Source organism: Phacochoerus africanus, chromosome X (assembly GCF_016906955.1).
Source record: "Phacochoerus africanus isolate WHEZ1 chromosome X, ROS_Pafr_v1, whole genome shotgun sequence".
NCBI lineage: Eukaryota > Metazoa > Chordata > Mammalia > Artiodactyla > Suidae > Phacochoerus > Phacochoerus africanus.
Genome location: NC_062560.1, coordinates 49,040,671 through 49,061,480, shown reverse-complemented (window position 1 = coordinate 49,061,480; position 20,810 = coordinate 49,040,671). Strand labels below are relative to the sequence as shown.

Genomic DNA, 20,810 nt, shown 5'->3' with positions numbered 1-20,810 from the left:
TAGCTGTGTCTGCGACTTACACCACAGCTCACGGCAACACTGGATCCTCAACCCACTGAGCGAGGCCAGGGATTGCACCTACAATCTCATGGTTCCTTGTCGGATTCGTTTCCACTGTGTCACAGTGGGATCTCCACTTCTTCCTTTCTGATGCCTTTTTTTCCTTACCTGATTGCTGTGGCTGTGATTTCCAGTACTCTGTTGAATAGAAGTGATGAGAGGGGGTACCTTTGTCTTAATCTGGACCTTAGAGGGAAACCTTTCAACCATTCACTGAGTCTCATGTTAGTCATGGGCTTGTCATATATGGCTTTTATTATGTTGAGATACATTTCTTCTATACCACATTTTTAGTGGTTTTTTAAAAATCACAAGTTGATGTTGAGTTTTGTCAAATGCTTTCTCTGCATCTTTTTTTGGTTTTTTTGTGTGTGTTTTTTTTGTTTTTGCTTTTTAGGGCTACACCTTCGGCATATGGAATTTCCCAGGCTAGGGGTCAAATCGGAGTTAGAGCTACCAGCCTACACCACAGCCATAGCAATGTAGCGTCTAAGCTGTGTCTGTGACCTACACCACAGCTCACAGCAACACCAGATCCTTAAACCACTGAGTGAGGCCAGGGATCAGACCATGGATCCTGGTCGGGTTTGTTACTGCTGAGCCACAATGGGAACTCCCTGCATCTTTTTTTAGATGACTTTTTTCTTTCATTCTATTAATGTGATGTTTCACCTTTATCAAGTTGCTTATATTGAACCAGCTTTGCATTTCAAGGATAAATCCCATTTTATCATGGTAAATGTTTCCTTTAATGTGCTGCTGAATTCTATTTGCTAGTACTTTATTGAGAATTTTTCCATATGTATTCATTAGGGATATTCTATTGTAGTTTTCTTTTCTTGTAGTGGTGTCCTTATCTGGTTTTGGTATCAGGGTAATACTGGCCTTGTAAAATGAGTTCAGGAATGTTCCCATCTCTTTGAATTTTTTTTTTTTTTTTTATCGCTGCACCTGCAGCACATGAAAAAGTTCCTGGGCCAGGGATTAAATCCGAGCCACAGTTGCGACTTATGTTCCAGCTGTGGCAACACTGAATCATTTAACCCACTGCATCAGGCTAGGGATCGAACCTGCACCTCCCCAGTGACCAGAGCTGCTGCAGTCAGATTCTTAATCCACTGTGCCACAGCAGGAACTCCCTCTTTGATATTTTAAAGAGTTTGAGAAATTTTTGTTTGTTTGTTTGTTTGTTTGTTTTGTTTTTTGTTTTGGTCTTTTTTTTTGCCATTTCTTGGGCCGCTCCTGCAGCATATGGAGGTTCCCAGGCTAGGGGTCGAATCGGAGCTGTAGCCGCCAGCCTACGCCAGAGCCACAGCAGCGCAGGATCCGAGCCGCGTCTGTGACCTACACCACAGCTCACGGCAACGCCGGATCGTTAACCCACTGAGCAAGGCCAGGGATTGAACCCGCAACCTCATGGTTCCTAGTCGGATTCGTTAACCACTGCGCCACCACGGGAACTCCCGAGTTTGAGAAAAATTGGTGGTAATTCTTCCTTAATTGTTTGCTAAAATTCGCCAGTGAAGCCATTGGGTCCTGGGCTTCTCTCCATTAGGAGATTTTTTTTTTTTTTTATTGCTGATTCAAAATCCTTACTACTAATTAATCTCTTCAGATTTTCTGTTTCTTCCTGATTCAGTCTTGGCAGGTTGTATGTTTATAAAAATGTATGTTTCCTCTAGGTTGTCCAGTTTGTTGGCTTTTAGTTGTTCATAGTTCAGTCTGTTTTCTTTCTGTTAATCAAATAGGTATCTTCAAGTTTACTGTTTTTTCCTTTGTTATCTCCATTCTGCTGTTGAACCCATGCAGTGAGTTTTCATTTAGGTTGTTGTAGATTTTTCTAAAAGTGCCATTGGTTCTTTTCTGTATCTTCTACTTATTTGCAGAAATTCTAGCTTTTGATTACTTTTAATTCATTTGTCTTAAGCATGTTTGTAATTGGTTATTGAAGCATTTTTGGGGTTGCTCCTTTAAAATCGTTGTCAGATCATTCCAACATCTGTTTCATCTCATTGCTGAGATTATTGATTTTCTTTGCTCATTCAAGTTGTGATTTTCCTTGTTCTTGATATGATGAGTGATTATTTTCCTTATATCCTGGATATTTGGGGTATTATGAGATTCTGGATATTATTCTATCTTATGTTTTAGTGGGACTTTTCACTCCATTTCAGTGGCTGGGGAAGTGGGCACTCATTCCTTCTTTACTGTCAGGTAAGAATGGAAGTCCAGGTTCCCTCGCTTGCTCTAGGGTGGCACTCACTACCTTAGATCCTGCTGTCTCTAGTCAGACTGCTTTCTCTCTATCTTTCAGAGTCATCTGATTTTTTTTTTCAGAGTCATCCATCGAACCTATGTCCTCATTGGTACCAGTCAGGTTCATTAACCACTGAACCACAACAGAGACATCCAAGACTTTTACCTATGCTTAGTGGGAGGAATAGGGAGAAATGTGTTTACTCCATTGTTCCAAAACCAGAAGTGATCAACTAATCTTTACAGTAGCTCTTTGGAGCTATTATTTTCTCTCATGCGGTTAAATAGCTTGCCCAAAGCTACACAGCCAGTTAATTTACTCAACCATGAGTCAAACCTGGGTCTCTTGGACTCTTGCTGCAGGATATATAATACTATAGATAGTATAAAGCACTGTTTAGGTCAAGCCATTTTCAAGATCTTGTGGGAGTTAGAGAAAATCAGGCTTATACTCTCACCACATTTTTGTTCCAAGTGAAATCAGGTTAATGTGAACCTAACTTTTTAAAAAATTTATTTTTTTTTGTCTTTTTTTTTTTTAGGGCCCCACCCATGGCATATGGAGGTTCCCAGGCTAGGGGTCCCATTGGAGCTATAGCTGCTGGCCTTCTCCACAGCCACAGCAGCGTGGGATCTGAGCTGTGTCTGTGAACTACAGCACAGCTCATGGCAATACCGGATCCTTAACCCACTGAGTGAGGCCAGGGATCGAACCCATGTCCTCATGGATACTAGTCACGTTCGTTAACCACTGAGCCACAACAGAAACTCCACAATTTTTTTAAAGCAGCAGATGGGTAACCCACAGCTTTAGGAGTATGTAGCAAAGGGAAGAGAAGGCCTAGCATTCATATTCAGGGTTTGCTAGATATAATGTATGGGTTGCAGAACCTGCTCTGGAGAAGGTCTTGTAGGGTGTGGAATTAGAAGGAGTGAAAGGACAGCCTACTCTGTCAGGACTCATAGGATGTCTCTTGGGTGACATATTTTTTAAATATTTTTTTAATAATTATAGATTCATTGGAACTTGCAAAAAATGCATGAGAAGGGCCTTTGTTATCTTTACTCAGTTTCCCCCATGGCGATATATAACTATAGTACAATGTCAAAACCAGGAAACTGACCTTGGTACAATCTACCAATTTTATTCTAATTTCACCAGTTTTGCATACACTCGTTTGTGTATACACTATGTGTATATAGTTCTGTACAATTTTATCACATTTGTAGATTCACATAGCTACCACAATCAGGATAAAGAACTGTTCCTTCACCAGTAGGGGAGGGGTAGCATAATTTTTGCCCCAGCCCACATTAGAAGAAATTTGGGATGGTGAACATATACCAAAGGATGGGTGATCAGTGTCCAAGAGGAATGTCATGAAAATTCATATCAAAAGGTCTGATAGGCATGATGCCCAGGACTGTGTTATGGAAGCTAAATGAAAATGTGTTCTGGAAATGGAGGCATAGTGATGAAAGCATGGCTTGGGAGCCAGGAAAACCTGGCCCAGAGTCTTAGCTCTTCCATTTATTAACTGTTGCTTTGGACAGGTTACTTCACCTCCCTAAGCTTCTGCTTTCTCAGCTTTATTTACTTATTTAAAAAAATTTTAAATTGAAGTATATTTGATTTACAATATTAGTGTCAGGTATGCTTTATCAGCTTTAAAACAGAAAGAATCCATATTTCATATGGTTGTTGTGAGGATTAATAAGAGAATGTCTGTAAAGCACCTAGTGTAGTTCTGGCACATAGTAGGTACTCAATTCTGGTTGTCACCTAGAATATTCATGCCATAAGTATTTCTCGAATATTTACTGTCTGCTAAGGAGTGAGCTAAGGACTATGGGAGATAGAAATTAGTAAGACACAGGCTGTGACTTCTAGATTATTTCAGACTAGAAAGTAAGATGAATTCATTTATTCACTCATTCATGCACTCACCTATTCAATAAGTGTGTGCCATGTACCAGACATTGTTCTAGACACTGGGAGGGTGGGATACGGCAATGAACATGAGATGGTAAACTAACAGGTAAATAGATAATGTCTTAAGTGATAGTAAGTGATGTAGGGAAATGTAAAGCAGAGTAAGAAAGAGTGCCACCCCTAGGGCTGGAGGCATGATTATTTTGTATAGGGTAATAATGGATGGGTACCACTTGAGCAGAGGCCTGAAGGAAAGTGAGGGAGGGAACCATGCTGGTAAAGTGGGGGAAGAGTGTTCCAGGTAGAGGAAATATGGGACCTGAGTGAGAAAGCACACCTGACATGTTACCATTCCAGTTACTGCAAAGAGGCCAATGATATTGGACAGAGTGAGTGGTGGTAGAGTAGTAGAAGCTGATGATAGGCGATGGTGGGGGGCACATATCATGTAGGGCAGTGATTCTCCAGGTAGGACCAGTAGGATCATTATCACCTGGGAACTGGTTAGGCAAATTCTTGTGTCCTATCCCAGACCTATCACATCAGAAACTCTGGAGGTGGGACTCAGGAATTTATGGTGTAGCAAGCCTTCCAGGTGATTCTGGTGCACTCTAAAGTTTGAGAATCACAGGTATATGGGCCTGTGGGCCATTGTAAAAACTTGGTTTTCACTCCAGGTGGGATGGGATCCACAGAAGGGTTTTGAGCAAAGGAGAGTTTTGATCTGGTTTAGGCTTTGGCTGTTGTAAAGACAGATTCAAGGTGAGTACGGGATGAAGCAGGGAGTATTTGGCGATTACTGCAGATTATTGAAGTGTGGTCCCTGGACCAGCAGCATCAGCATTGCCTGGGACCTTGTTAAAAATGCATGTTTCTGGGCCCCACCCCAGACCTACCAAATCAGGATCTGGAGATGAGGCCCAGGAATCTGTGGCTCAGCAAGCCTTCTGAGTGTTTCTGATGTGCTCTGATATTTGAGAAACACTGGTCTAATTAGGCAGTGGTGACTTGGACAGGAGTCAGTGGTGATGAGAAGTGATTGGATTTTGAATATTTATTGATACAGGCTTTGCTGACAGATGCTAATGGGGTTGTAAAAGGACTCAAGGATGACTCTGTTTTGAGAGGTTTTGGTATACAGGGGACATAACAGTGGGGCACTGGCAGAAGGGGTCACAAGAGGATTTTTGTTTGATTTGGTTTTTTGGGAGCTAGAGATTACACCTATTGGTGTGCATGTCAGTGAATATAGAGTGATTCTATTGGTGCATTCAGAATTTAGTGAAGCCCGTTATTTACCAACTTATGTGCCAGGGACTAGGTAGACCAAAATGAGACTTTCCTGGTGCTCTGAAACTTACTCAGTGTCCTTTGTACTCTTCCAAGTCCTACGTGCCTGGAGACCACTGGTGTGAATGGTGGATGCCTCAGCAACTAGGGATGGGTCATCCCTGTTTTTAAAGATTATGCTTGGCCTGATCAACATTCAGGAAACCAGAAATTGACTTGGATTTTTCGGATATTTTTCTTTTTTATTGGTGAATGAAGATACTGTTCTTCCAAGGCACAAGTGGTGACAGGACCTGGCTCTTTGGGCATCCTCAGAGAGCAGAGGTTGAACAGATAAGAAGCCAGACAGGGTCCTGAGCAACCTTGTCACCTCTCAGGCTTCTCCAGCTGTCAGTCCCCAACTCAGTTCTACACTCCTGGAAAGACTGAATACCCACTTCTGTGTTCTCATTGCACATTATATTCTAGTTTCATATTGTAGTGGTATATTGGAGTCACACAGATCTGGATTTTTATCCTGCTCTGCTGCTTATAGTTTTGTAATGACCAACAGGTTACGTAACCACTCAGATTTCTCATCTGTTAAATTAGAACATTAATAATGATGATAGGTAATACTCATGTACTGGGCATCTCAGTTCTTTACCTACTTTAGCTCATTTAAGCCTAACAACCCTATAGAGTGGGGTACTATTAATAATCTCATTTTATAGATGTAGAAACTGAGGCACAGCAAGGTTAAGTAAATTGCCTAAGTTCACATAGCTATTAAGTGGCAGAAGTGAGATTTAAACCCAGACAGTTTGGCTCCCAAGTCTGGGTTTAAACTCTGTGCCTCCGATTACTGTAAAGAATGTCCTGATTTGTTACGGAGATTGAATGTGATAATATATGTGTAATGCATAGCTCACTTTTCTCTTTAGTTCCTTTTCTTTCTTTTTCTTTTTTCTTTTTTTGCTTTTTAGGGCCACACCTATGGCATATTGAAGTTCCCAGGCTGGGGGTTAATTGGAGCTACAGCTGCCGGCCTATGCCACAGCCACAGCAACATGGGCTCCAAGCCAAGTCTGAGACCTACACCACAGCTCATGGCAATGCTGGATCCCCAACCCACTGAGCAAGGCCAGGGATTGAACCCACAACCTCACGGTTACTAGCTGGATTCATTTCCACTGCGCCACAACGGAACTCCATCTCTTCAGTTCCTTTTATGCAGGCTTCAAATTCACTCTTTCACTCACCATCCCCTTACACTGCTTTATTTACTTTATAGCATTTATGAAACTGTTTTGGCACCACTTCTCTGCCTTTCCCTCTAGAATGTCTGCTCCATGAGGGCAGTAGCTATTTGCAGTCAATATTTATTGAATTTATACCACCATTTAAATACAAACACTGACTGAATGCCTACCATATGCCAGTCTCTGATACATGTTGGGGATGATTCATCTTACTCTTGAGACCTGGTGCTATGATAATTGTCCTATTCACTAAGGAAGCAAAACGGCATTTAGGACCCCGAGTCCAGGGGGTAATTATTGAGACAGTGCAGTCATAAGCCTGATTTTCATCCCTATGCCTTCCTGATATGAGATGTTACCTAGCCCAATGAATTGGATTGAATAATAAATAAAGCAAGACTAGGAAATGGATAAGGTGAGGACTCAGGATGATAAGATAGATGCTGTCTGCCATGTGTAGTGGGGGCAGATAACGAGTAAATGGACAGTCGCAAGTCCACAGGGTGAAGTGCTGAAATAGGTATAGCATGTGGGAGGGGCACGGCAGTAGGGAAGAGGAAGAGAAGGAATGTCCGAGGCATAGAGAGCCACGTGTGATGAGTCCCAGTGACCAGAAAGAACATGGCACTGAGAGTCAAGTGGTCTTATTAGAGCAGGGCTGGCTTCATGGGCATGTGACCGCTGTAGTTACACACAGCCTTATATTTGGAAGGGGGCCCCATGCCCATGCTTGAGATTTAATGCTTTGTGGTTGTCTTGAAATTCTTAATTTTCTCTTTGAATTTGTGTTTTGTATGTGAGGTTCAGTGGGACAGTGGAGTTTATCCTGGGGACTTAGAGCTTTTGCTCACCTGTGGTCCTACCTCTTGCAGCTTCCTTGCCTCCCTGAGCAGATTTTTGGCTGGCTGCCTGGGTTTCTGGGCCTGGGTGCAGGTGCCAGAGAGTCAGGGTCAGGTGCATGCACCTTGTGCAACTGAGTCACAGTGTGTGGCCCCTGAGTGCCTGTGAGGGCCCACACTCGACCCTTTGAATATCCCTCATGCCCAAGGGAATGTGACAGTAAATAGCAAATAAAAAGCCCCATGACAAGTTCAGAGAGAAATCATGGAAGAGAGGAAAAAGCTTTTTTTTGGCTTGTCAACAGGGAGCCCCTGATTTCATTTGCACCATCTCCACAAACTATATAGCCAATGCTGTGTTTAAGGGGCAAGAGGTGAGGCCTTTTAGACCATGATAAGTTTGTAGTTTACCTTAAGAAAAATGGGAAGGATTTGAGCAAGGACTGATAGAATCAAATTTGCATTTTAAAAATGATTTTTTTTTTGGTCTTTTGTCTTTTTAGGGCCACACCCATGGCATATGGAGGTTCTCAGGCTAGGGGTCTAATCAGAGCTGTAGCTGCCGGCCCACACCAGAGCCACAGCAATGCCAGATCTGAGCTGCATCTGTGACCTACACCACAGATCAAGGCAACGCCAGATCCTTAACCCACTGAGCAAGGCCAGGGATCGAACCCACAACTTCATGGTTCCTAGTCGGATTCGATTCCGCTGCACTACGATGGGAACTCTTGCATTTTATTTTATTTTATTTATTATTATTATTTTTTTTGTCTTTTTGCTATTTCTTTGGGCCGCTCTCACAGCATATAGAGGGTCCCAGGCTAGGGGTCGAATCAGAGCTGTAGCCACTGGCCTACAGCCAGAGCCACAGCAATGCGGGATCCGAGCCGCGTCTGCAGCCTACACCACAGCTCATGGCAACGCCGGATCCTTAACCCATTGAGCAAGGGCAGGGACCGAACCCGCAACCTCATGATTCCCAGTCGGATTCGTCAACCACTGCGCCACAATGGGAACTCCAGGAACTCTTGCATTTTAAAAATGACAAGTTTAGCTGTAGTGTGGAGGGCCATTTGAGTGAGGACAGAGTAGAGGCCAGGAACCCAGTTAGGAGGACAAGACAGTAATCCTAGCTAGAGATGATAGTGGCCTGGATTAGGGCAACAGGCATGAGGATGACAGAAGGACACAATTGATAATCAGGAGATAGAATTGATAGGACATGGTGATAACTCAGATGATAATAGCATTAGATACAGAGGACTTACTATGTGCCAGGCACTGTTCTAAACACTGTATATAACTCATTTACTTTTGAGAGCAACTTTATGTTACAGTACAGTTTTTTGTTTGTTCATTTTTGATTTTTTAGGGCTGCACCCGCAGCATATGGAAGTTTCCAGGCTAGGGGCTGAATTGGAGCCATAGCTGCCCACCTATACTATAGCCACAGCAATGCCAGATCTGAGCTGTATTTGTGACCTGTGCTACAGCTTGCGGCAACACCGGGACCTTAATCTACTGAACAAGGCTTGAGATTAAACCCACATCCTCATGGATGCTAGTCAGGTTCTTAACCCACCCAGCCACAACAGGAACTCCCACACATACAGTTTTTATCCTACCTTAGAGAAAAAGAAACTGGGGTAGAGAGGTTAAGTTACTTGCCTGAGATACCACAGCTAGTATGCAGTAAGAGGAAGGTATAGTTAGGATGTAAATGCAGGCATTCTGGCCCTAAAATCTAAGGTCCTTAGGCTTTGAATATCTCCTCAGGGTTTAGTGGAGGGAGAGAGTGAGAGGCAAGTCATCAGTGACTGCCTGGTTTCTGGCTTAACCACCTGGTGAGGTTATGGTGCCAATTTATTTATTTATTTATTTTCTTTTTTTTTTTTTTTAGGGCCTCACCCACAGCATATGAAAGTTCCCAGGCCAGGGGTCAAATGGGAGCTGTAGCTGCTGGCCTACACCACAGCCACAGCAATGCCTGATCCGAGCCACGTCTGTGACCTACACCACAGCTCATGGCAATGCCGGATCCTTAACCCACGGAGCAGAGCGAGGCCAGGGATCAAATCTGCGTCCTCATGGCTACTAGTCAGATTCATTTCCACTGAGCCACAACAGGAAGTCCCTATGGTGCCAGTTTAGAGAGGGGCAGGTTTGGGGGAAGCAGGTGGAGAAATTGAATTCGAATGTGTTAAATTTGAAGTATGTAAGTGGATTATTCAGTAGAAATATCCAGGTGGAATTTGGAGGTTGGAGTCTGAAACTCATCAGGGAGATCTGGCTTGCAGTTATAGGTGTATAGAAGGCACATGGAGCCCTGGGAGAATGTGAGACCAAAGAGGGAAGGTGAGAGGGAAAGAGTGCCCAGGCAAGAGGACCTGAGAAATTTTAACATTTAAGGAGTGGGCACGAGAAAAATAGAGTGCATTAGGAAACAGAAGGAGCAGCCGGAGACATAATTTTTTTTTTTTTTTTTGGTCTTCAAACTTAATGCAAAATTAAATTTCTTTTCTTTTTTTTTTAAATTTCTTTATATATATATATATATTTTATACTGCACAGCATGGTGAAACATAGAATCAACTAGAAAACAAGGTTTAAAATGGCAATAAATACATATCTATCAATAATCACCTTAAATGTCAGTGGACGCGGAGACATAATTAAGATCACATCATGGGAGTTCTCTTTGTGGTGCAGTGGAAATGAACCCAGCTAGTATCCATGAGGATGTGTGGTCCATCCCTGGCCTTGCTTAGTGGGTCAAGGATCCAGTGTTGATGTGAGCTATAGTATAAGTTGCAGGTACGGCTCAGATTGCAAGTTGCTATGGCTATGCGTAGGCCAGCAGCTGTACTCCTATTCGATCCCTAACCTGGGAACTTCCATATGCCCTAAAAAAAAAAAATCACATCACATCCATCTCATAATCCTTGCTGAGTGAAGAACTGGGTGGATTTCACCTAGTTCTTCACTTAGGAAAATCAGAAGTCCTTTATGATGGCCTACAGGACCCTGCTGTAGGAGCTTACTTGTTGACCCACTGTTGTCCCCCTTGTTCTCTGTATTCCATAACACTCTCTTCCTCTCTGTTGCCTTAATAATCTAGGCACACTCCTACCACAGGGCTTTTGTATTTCCTGTTCTAATTGGAATGCTCTTCCCTTACATACATATGGCTTGCTCCCTTACTCCCTTCAGGTTTCTATTTAAAAGTTGTTTTGATAGAAGATATCCAACTGTCCATCAACAGTTCCATTTTTTTTCAATTTAATTTTATTGGAGTATAGTTGACTGACAATGTACAATGTTAGTTTCAGGTGTACAGCCAAGTGAATCAGTTATACATATAAATATATCCATTCTTTTTTCCCATATAGGTTATTGCAAATGATTAAGCAGATTTCCTGTGCTTTACAGTAGGTTCTTGTTAATCATTGATTTTATAAAGTTGTTGTGTATGTGTTATTCCTCCCTCCCAATTTTTCTCTCCCCCCAACAGTTTCACTTATGATAACCACAATATTGGTTTTGAAATCTGTGGATGACCAATTCCTTTTGACAAAAGAGAATGCTTACTTTGTATTTCAATAAAAATCCTTAAAATGTTAATTAAATAAATTACTGACTTATCTAGAACCATCAAATATTCCAAACACTAAAGAAAAAAAATTTGTTTTGTCAGTGAGTCCTTCTTTGGTTTCCCTATCTAAAATTTCAACACCATTGTTATTCCCCTCAACCCCCTGTGTGTGTGTGTGTGTATGTTTGTATTTATATACACATGCATATATATTCTCTTTCCTGCTTTATTTTTCTACTTAGCTCTTCACATTATCTAACATAAAATATATTTCACTGATTACATTGATTTATTTCTTGTCTACTTCACCCACTAGAATGTCAGCTCCTCCCAACTAGAATGGCAGAAGTTTTATATGCTTTGCTTTGTTCTGTCTTTGTCTCCCCAGCACCTAGGCCAGGGCCTGGCAGATGCTCATTAAATGTTAGCTGGAGGAATGAATCCTAGGCAAATGGGGTTTTATAGAGAAGTCAAGGGTAGAGAGCTTGTCAGGTAGAGAGAACATAGGGTCGGCACTGTGGTAATGTGGCTAGGAGGTTAAGTGAGATAAAGGAGAGAAGTACTTTTTGCATCTATCAATGAAGAGGTCAAGATATCAGTGAGATTTGTTTTAGAGAAGGTATGGACTAAAATAAGACTGCAGAAGTGGGTGAGAAAGCATACACAGCAACTCAAAACAGTTCTTTTACAGGCTTAGCCCTGGTAGAACATAATATGGATACCACCAGGTGGCTAGGAGTAGGAGGGAGACTTTTCATGTATGCAGGTCTATAAATTTTGAGTTTCATAAAATGTATAACATACCTATTTAAATGAAAGTCACTGTGAGGCTTTATTGGCTTATTATTTTTTTGGTGGTGCCCACAGCATGTGGAAGTTCCTGGGCCAGGGGTTGGACCCATCCCATAGCAACAACCCAAGCACTGCAGTAATGATGCCAGGTCTTTAACCTGCTGTGCCACAAGATAACTCCTGCATAAGTTTAAACAAGATATTTAGTTGTGGCAGAGAGAGGCAGACAGGAGTGAGGGAAGATCCTGGTTTTTTTTGGTTTTGTTTTTGTTTTTTGTTTTTTTGTTTTTTTTGCTTTTTAGGGTCACACCTGAGGCATATGAAAGTTCCCAGGCTAGGAGTTGAATCGGAGCTGCAGCTGCCAGCCTATGCCACAGCTATAGCAATAAGGGATCCAAGCCGCATCTGTGACCTACACCACAGCTCACAGCAACACTAGATCCTTAACCCACCGAGTAAGGCCAGGGATCGAACCTGCATCCTCATGGATACTAGTTGAGTTCATAACCCGCTCAGCCGTGACAGGAACTTAGGTCTTGCCTTTTCTGCAAAAATTGGTGAGCTTGTTTAAATGCTGTTATGAAGGAGAAGGTAGACAGGGAGAGGTTGAAGATACTGCAAAAAGAAGGGATAATTTGGAGTTCCCATCGTGGCTCAGTGGTTAGCGACTCTGACTAGGAACCATGAAGTTGTGGGTTCGATCCATGGCCTTGCTCAGTGGGTTAAGGATCTGGCATTGCCATGAGCTGTGATGTAGGTCGCAGATGTGGCTCTGATCTGGCGTTGCTATGGCTCTGGCGTAGGCTGGCAGCTACAGCTCTGATTGGACCCCAAGCCTGGGAACCTCCATATGCCGAGGGAGTGGCCCAAGAAAAGGCAAAAAGAAAAAAAAAAGAAAGAAAGAAAGAAAGAAGGGATAATTTATTGAGAAGATTAAAGAAAAGATGTGACCCTGGTGGAAAAGCTGACTTTACAAAGAAGGAAATAGAATTCTTTTTGTTGGAACAGGAAGAGAAGATGGGTACAGAAGGAAGTGGATTTGGTATGGGAAGTTAAGGTAGTTCCCATCTGATTATTTCTTTTTGTCTAAGAAGGAGGAGGCAGGATCATTTGCTGAGAGAGAAGAGGAAGGTAGTAGCTTCAGAGATTTGAAATAGCCACTGAGGATAGTGAGGAAGAGAACTGAGCAGGGATATATAGGAGGATAGTCAGGCAACATGACCCAGATTTTTTAATAGATTATTTTTTAGAGTAGTTTTAGGTTCATAGCCAAATTGAATGGAAGGTACAGAGATTTCCTACATTCCTGCCCCCACATGCATAGCCTCCCCCATTATCAACACCCCCCATCAGAGTGGTACATTTGTTAAAGATGAACCTACATTGACACATGATTATCTCCCTACATCCATAGTTTACATCAAGGTTTACTCCTGGTGTTACATATTCTGTGGATTTGGACAAATGTATAATGACTTGTACCCACCATTATAGCATTTTAGTATTATGCAGAATAATTTCACTGCTCTAAATATTCTCTGTGCTCTCCCTGTTCATCTCTCTTCCCCCCCAACCCCTGGCAGCCACTGATCTTTTTAATGTCCCCATAGTTTTCCCTTTTTCAAAAAGTCATATAGTTGAAATCTTAAAATATGTAGCCTGGTTTGCTTGTTTCATTTAGTAATGGGCATTTAAGTTTCCTTTTTTTTTTTATGACTGCACTCTTGGCATATGGAAGTTTCCAGGCTGGGGGTCGAATTGGAGCTGCAGCTGCTGGCCTACACCACAGACACAGCAATGCAGGATCCGAACCATGTCTCTGACCTACACCACCACTCACAGCAACACTGGATCCTTTAACCCAGTGAGCGAGGCCAGGGATTGAACCTTCGTCCTCATGGATACTAGTTGGATTCCTTTCCACTGCACCACAACGGGAACTCCAATTTCTTTAATGTCTTTCCATGGCTTCATAGCTCATTTCTTTTTAGCACTAAATAATATTCGTTGTCTAGATGTACCATAGTTTATCCATTCACCTACTGAAGGACATCTTGGTTGCTTCCAAATTTTGGTAGTTACGAATAAATTTGCTGTAAACATCTGTGTGCAGGTTTTTGTGTAGACATAGTTTTCAACTGAGTAAATTCCAGCAAGCACAATTGCTAGGTTGTATGATAAGAGTATGTTCAGTTTTGTAAGAAACTGCTATTGTATTCCAAAGGGCTATATCATGCATGTTGCATTCTCACCTGCAAAGAATGAGAATTCCTGTTGCTCTACCTTCTCACTAGCAGCATTTGGTGGTGTCAGTGTTTTGGATGTTTGTTATTCTAATAGGTCTGTAGTGATATCTTTTTGTTTAATTTGCATTGTCCTAATGACATATGATGTGGAGCACCTTTTCATATGCTTATTTGCCATCTAATATCTTTTTTGGTGACGTGTCCAGATCTTTTATAATCCGGTTGTTCATTTCCTTCCTTCCTTCCTTCCACCCTCCCTCCCTTTTTAGGGCTGTACCTGCATGTGGAAGATCCCTGGCTAGGGATTGAATCAGAGCTACAGCTGCTGGCCACAGCCACAGCAACATGGGATCTGAGCCACGTCTGTGACCTATACCACAGCTCACAGCAATGCAGAATCCTTTAACCCAGTGAACGAGGCCAGGGATGGAACCCGTGTCCTCGTGGATACTAGTCAGGCTCATTACCACTGAGCCATAACAGGAACTTCCAGGTTGTTCATTTTCTTACTGAGTTTTAAGAGTTCTTTGTCTCTTTTGGATAACAGTCTTTTTATCATATATGTCTTTTATGAATATTTACTCCCAGTCTTTGGCTTGTTTCATTCTATTGACAGTCTTTAACAGAGCAGATTTTTAATTTTAATGAAGTCCACTTATCAGTTCTCATTTTTCATGGATTTTGCCTTTAGAGTTGCATCTAAAATGTCATTGCCAAACCCAAGGTTATCTAGATTTTCTCCTATGTTGTCTTCTAGGAGTTTAATAGTTTTGCATTTTATATTTAGGTTTATGATCCATTTTGAGTTCTTTTTTTGTAAAGGGTTTCTAGTTTGATTTGTTTGCATGTCCAGTTGTCCCAGCCCCATTTGTTGAAAAAACTGTCTTTGCTCCGTTGTATTACCTTTATTCCTCTGTCAAAGATCAGTTGACTCTATTTCTGTTGATCTGTTTCTGGGTTCTATTCTATTCATCTGTTTATTCTTTCATTAATATCATACTGTCTTGATTACTATAGCTTTATAGTAAGTCTTAAGTCAGGCAGCATCAGTCTCTCAACTTTGTTCTTCTATTTCAATGCTGTGTTGGTTATTCTGTGACTCAGATATTTTGGACAGTGTGAATTTATTGTGAGACCAATCCAATGGGTGATTTTTCCCTAGCCATGTCTCATGGTCCAATGTTACATAGTTGAATTGAGCCAGGGTTAGGATTTACATGTCAGAGTGATGTAAAGGTAGTGGGACAGATGAACTGAGGGTATCTGTAAAAGAATGGTTGAAGTGAAGAAGGCTGGAATCTGTAAACTAGGGAAGAAGGGTGAAGTCAACAATAGGTAAACAGGTGAAAAGTAGGATCAAGGTATTTTGCGGGCAAAGGACAGGCATAATCTATGAAAGCTTGATGGATGTACTTGTGGTCAGAGAGTGTGATGTGTGCAGTTCATATTTCAGAGGTAGAGAAGTGTTGACAGAGTCTTAGAGATTTCCATGAGAGGTGATAGCTAAATGGGAGTGGAGGCAGCAGCCCTTGAAGATGAGAAGTTCAATAGGCTAAGAGGCTGGGGTGTTAGGCCTCTATATCCATAATGATGTCATATAGGAGGTTGGCAAAACTTGGGATGGAGAGGAATCTGTAACCAGGTTCTTCAGTGAGTGAAAGGGGTATGTTGGGGAGATGAGTAGCTGATAGTGAAGAGGAGTGGGAAGAGGTATGTCTGGATTATGTGATACTCAGAGAATAGGAGATCTTGCACAAGGATAGAGGAAAGATCATCTCAAATTTTTATGAGAAATTGAGGGGGACATCAACTCTCAGCCCAGCCCTAAGTTACAAGAACCTGGGAGAATGTACAGCTTCTACCTGACAGGGTTCTAACACAGTACTTCTTAGACTTCCTGGGGTGAAGGATCAGGGTGTACTGGGTTTTTAAAAATTTCGGATCCGTAATGGACCAATCCTTTTATAAAATAAAATGTCTCCAGATTATTAACATGCAACAGGTTTACAGGCATAGGATTGTTACCAGTCAGGAAGGTGGTGAGGTTCTGATCCCAGGAAGTCAGTTTATGAGCATGGTTTTGCTGAAACAGTTGGAGCTCTGCCTCATTTTTATGCTTCTTGCTGTGTGTATGGCTGACCAAAGATTTTAGGAGTTATATCTTAGCCAGAAGTTTTTTGGAGGTCTGTTGATGACTTCTTTGGTGAGGAAGGGTTTAAATTTTGTGAGATTACCAGCTCACATACATGCAAACTCAGATTTTCAAAATTAAATAAATCTTTCTCAGACATTACAATATGAAATTAGTAACATGTAGAAAATTAGAAAATACAGATAAGGAAGAGAAAAATGGTTACCATAGTCTTTCATTTGGAGGGAACCACTGTTGACTGTAAAATTACTCCTTTTCATTTAATAAAGTAAATATCTCAATAAAGTTTAAATTTTTGATTATATATTGAAATAATATTTTAGGTATATTGGTTAAATAAAATATTAAATTATTAAGTTAATTTTATCTGTTTCTTTTTACCTTTTTAATGTGGCTAGCAGAACATTTAAAAATTACATATTTGGCTCACATATTTATATTGGACAGTGCTATTCTGGAGTCTCTTTCAGCTTTGACCATTCTGAATCTTTTTTTTTTCTTTTCTTTTTTTTTTTTTGTCTTATTGCTATTTCTTGGGCTGCTCCCGCAGCATATGGAGATTTCCCAGGCTAGGGGGCTAATCGGAGACGTAGCCACCAGCCTACGCCAGAGCCACAGCAATGCGGGATCCGAGCCGCATCTGTGACCTACACCACAGCTCACGGCAATGCCAGATCGTTAACCCACTGAGCAATGGCAGGGACCGAACCCGCAACCTCATGGTTCCTAGTCGGATTCGTTAACCACTGCGCCACGATGGGAACTCCCATTCTGAGTCTTAATGAAGCTTCATTATGTGTACATTTTTAGCTCTGTCATAATTATTTTAGACCAGTGTGGTCCAATAGAACTTTTTGTGTTGATGAAAAAGTTTGATAATCTGCCCAATATGGTAGCCACACATAGCTACTGAGCACTTGAAATGTAGCTAGCATGATGAAGGAACTGCATTTAAAATTTTTTAAATTTTACTTAATTGTGTACTGGACAGCACAGTTTTATACCTTATGAAAAACAAAATTTCCATAAACCTCAGCTGATATTCTCTTTTCTAGTTGTGTTGGTGTCGAAGAGGAGAAGGCTGCTGACATTGACCTCTACCACTGCCCCAACTGTGAGGTCTTACATGGGCCCTCCATCAGTAAGTAGTTCTTGGGGTTTTTAAGGGAAGGCAGTCCAGAGGAGAAACAAAGCAAAGGAAGCCTAGAAGGGTGATTGGCTTTGCCTGAGTGCTTCAGATTTGTCTCCCTTGGGAAATAACAGAAGTCTTGTAGGCCTTGTAGGCCAACAGCTGCTCCACTGAGAGGGCAGAGATGTAGAGCTTCACCTCCCTCCCTTCCTTAGGGATTCCCCAGGGGAAGTACCTGTCCTAACTAGGAACTTTCCTGAGTCCGCAAGGGCCTCCTGGATTCCGGGTGCCCCAAGGGGTTGTTATATTGGAAGAGAAGCAGGTTCTGCTGAGCCTTTGCTCTTGCAACTAAAGCTTATGGCTCTCCTGGCTCATAGTCTCTTGTCTTTTTTTGGCCTAGTGAAAAAACGACGCGTATCTTCAAAAGGCCATGATACACACAAGGGGAAGCCAGTAAAGACCGGAAGTCCTACATTTATTCGAGAGCTTCGGAGTAGGACCTTTGACAGGTGAGGACCCCTGCTGCAAGGTGCTAGTGAGTGAAAGGACTTTGGGAAGCTGGGATGCATCTCTTCCAAGCTTTCCCACTGGCTGTCCCCCTAGGTGCCTCCAATATTTGGGGGTGTCTGCAGGGCTCTGTGAGTTCCCTCTGGGGAGGGATCTTCTGCTATAGTCGGTTTCTGAGAAACATTGCTAGGAGTTTCATATGATGTGCAGAGTACATTAAGGTCCACTTGCAGAAGTGTAGATAGGCAGTTTTTCCTTCAGTCAGGAGAGAATATTTACGTGCGTCCAGGGAATGCTATAACTAGAGGAATCTTAAAAATCAGAAAGTTTAATTCTCTCATTGTAGAGAAGGAAACTCTGAAAAAAATTTAAAAAATTTTGAGTGATCATGTATTTATTTTACAATCAAGAAAACATTTTTTCATATAAAAAAGTAAGATGGGAAGTTTCCTGGTGGCTCAGTGGGTTGGGGATCTGGCATCGTCACTGCCATGGCTTGGGTTGCTGCTATGGTGTAGGTTTGATCCCTGGCCCCAGAATTTTCACATGTTGTGGGTGCAGCCAAAAACAAAAACAAAAACAAAAAATTAAGATAGGTTTATTCAAAATAAATTACTTGAGCAAAAATAATGAATTAGAAAAATTAATAAAGCACTCTGTTTTGTTGGTTTTAAATTCATTTGACCATTTTCAGCTTTCCTGTATTTGAAGTGTTATTTAGGACTATAAACGTTTTTTCAATTTGCTAGATTTTTTTACTTGTGTATTTAAAGGCAGTGAGTTTTCTTCCTACCCCAGACCCCTCAGATCCCTCCTCTAAAGTCAACCAATTTCTTGTGCATTCTTTCAGAAATAGTTTAAGCTTATACAAACATATCTCTGTGTGTCCCCCTTTTTTAAAAATTAGAAACACAAACGGAAACACTATATTGTTCTATGTCTTAATTTTTTTTTTTTTGTCTTTTTAGGACCTCGCCTGTGGCATATGGAGGTTCCTGGCCTAGGGGTCCAATCAGAGCTGAAGCCGCCGGACTATGCCACAGCCACAGCAACGCAGGATCCAAGCTGCGTCTGTGACCTACACCACAGCCCTGGCAACGCCGGATCCTTAACCTACTGAGCAAAGCCAGGGATCGAACCCAAGACCTCATGCCAGTCTGGTTCACCAACAGCTGAGCCAGATGGAAACTCCTGTGTCTTACTTTTTAAAATATAAATTATGTATCTTAGAGATCAGTCCATAACAGCACGTGAAGATGTTCTTCATTCTTTTTCATGGATGTTTAGTACTCCATTGTGTGGATGTATAATTTATTTAACCAATCCTCTATTGATGAACATTTAAATTAATTCTAATATTTTGCTATTAGAAAAAAATGATACAGTGAATGTCTCTGTACTTAAGTTTTTGCATATACAGGTGAGTATATGTGTGGATTTACTACCTAAAAGTGAAATTGCTAGGTCAAAGAGTATGGGCTTTCAAAATGTTTATAGATATTGTTGGATTGCTTCCAATGTGGCTACACCATTTCAAACTCATTAGACAGGGTGTGATAGTGCTTATTTCCCCATGTCCTAGCCAGTACTTTATTATCAAACCTTTTTTGCCTTTCTTTTTTTTTTTTTTTTTTTGGTCTCTTTTAGGGCCGCACCCATGGCATATGGAAATTCCTAGGCTAGGGGTTGAAGTGGAACTGTAGTTGCTGGCCTACACCACAGCAACAGCAATGCTGGATCTGAGCCCTGTCTGCCCCACAGTTCACAGCAATGCTGGATTCTTAACCCACTGAGCAAGTCCAGGGATTGAACCTGTGTCCTTATGGATAGTAGTCAGGTTTGTTACTGCTGAGCCACAACAGGAACTCTTGCCTTTCTAATAAGATTAAAAAAATGAGACTTCATTGTTTTTTCTTTAGTTATGAAGGAAGCATGTCTGTTTTTGTACATGTATAAGTCATCTTTATTTCTTTTTCTGTTAACTGCTTGCCTATGTTGTTTGACAGTTTATCTCTTGGGTTACTGCCTCTTACTGATTTGTAATAGCTTTCCATGCAGAAAATTTTAATTTTTATGTAGTTAAATTTATTTATTACTATTTTTAATGACTACTGGGCCTTGTCTCTCCCATGGTTTTTCTACTACTCTATGGCTTTATTTTTTCCTAATTTGATCTTTGTTCCATCTAGAATTATGTAAAGAGAGAGACAGATATTGATCTTAATATTTTTCCAGATGTTTATCCCAACACAGCTTGTCAAATAGCCCATCTTTTTTCAATGTGATTTTAAGAAAACCAGAAATTCCTATTTTCTAGTTAACTGTGTGTCAAGAAAGTGGTTGTAGGAGTTCCCATCGTGGCTTAGCAGTTAATGAACCCGACTAGCATCCATGAGGATGTGGGTTTGATCCCTGGCCTCGCTCAGTGGGTTAATGATCCGGCATTGCTGTGAGCCGTGGTGTAGGTCGCAGACGCAGTTCTGATCCTGTGTTGCTGTGGCTGTGATGTAGGCTGGTGGCTACAGCTCTGATTGGACCCCTGGCCTGGGAACCTCCATATGCCGCGAGTGTGGCCCTAAAAAGACCAAAAAAAAAAAAAAAAGAAGTGGTTGTATAAATGTTGTTTTTTAAATCAAATCTTTCTCTTTAGTTGCCATTGTTTAAATGGAATGATGCTGCTCTGGGTTAGAGTAAATCAGCTAAACTTGTCAGATATGTCTTTTCTTCCTGGGAAGGCTGTTGACTGGTTTCATCTTTTGTCATCTGGAGA

The 20,810-nt window shown here is 41.4% G+C and overlaps 1 protein-coding gene across 4 annotated transcripts in view; it reads left to right on the top strand.

The window, feature by feature from the left end:
• PHF8 (PHD finger protein 8) overlaps positions 1–20,810 on the top strand; it is a 106,452-nt gene that overhangs the window by 13,948 nt on the left and 71,694 nt on the right. For all 4 annotated transcript variants that reach the window (XM_047764437.1, XM_047764439.1, XM_047764436.1 and 1 more), the window contains exons 3-4: positions 17,460–17,545; positions 17,934–18,042. In XM_047764437.1, coding sequence (XP_047620393.1) covers positions 17,460–17,545; positions 17,934–18,042 — 195 coding nt within the window. The remainder of the gene's footprint in view (positions 1–17,459; positions 17,546–17,933; positions 18,043–20,810) is intronic.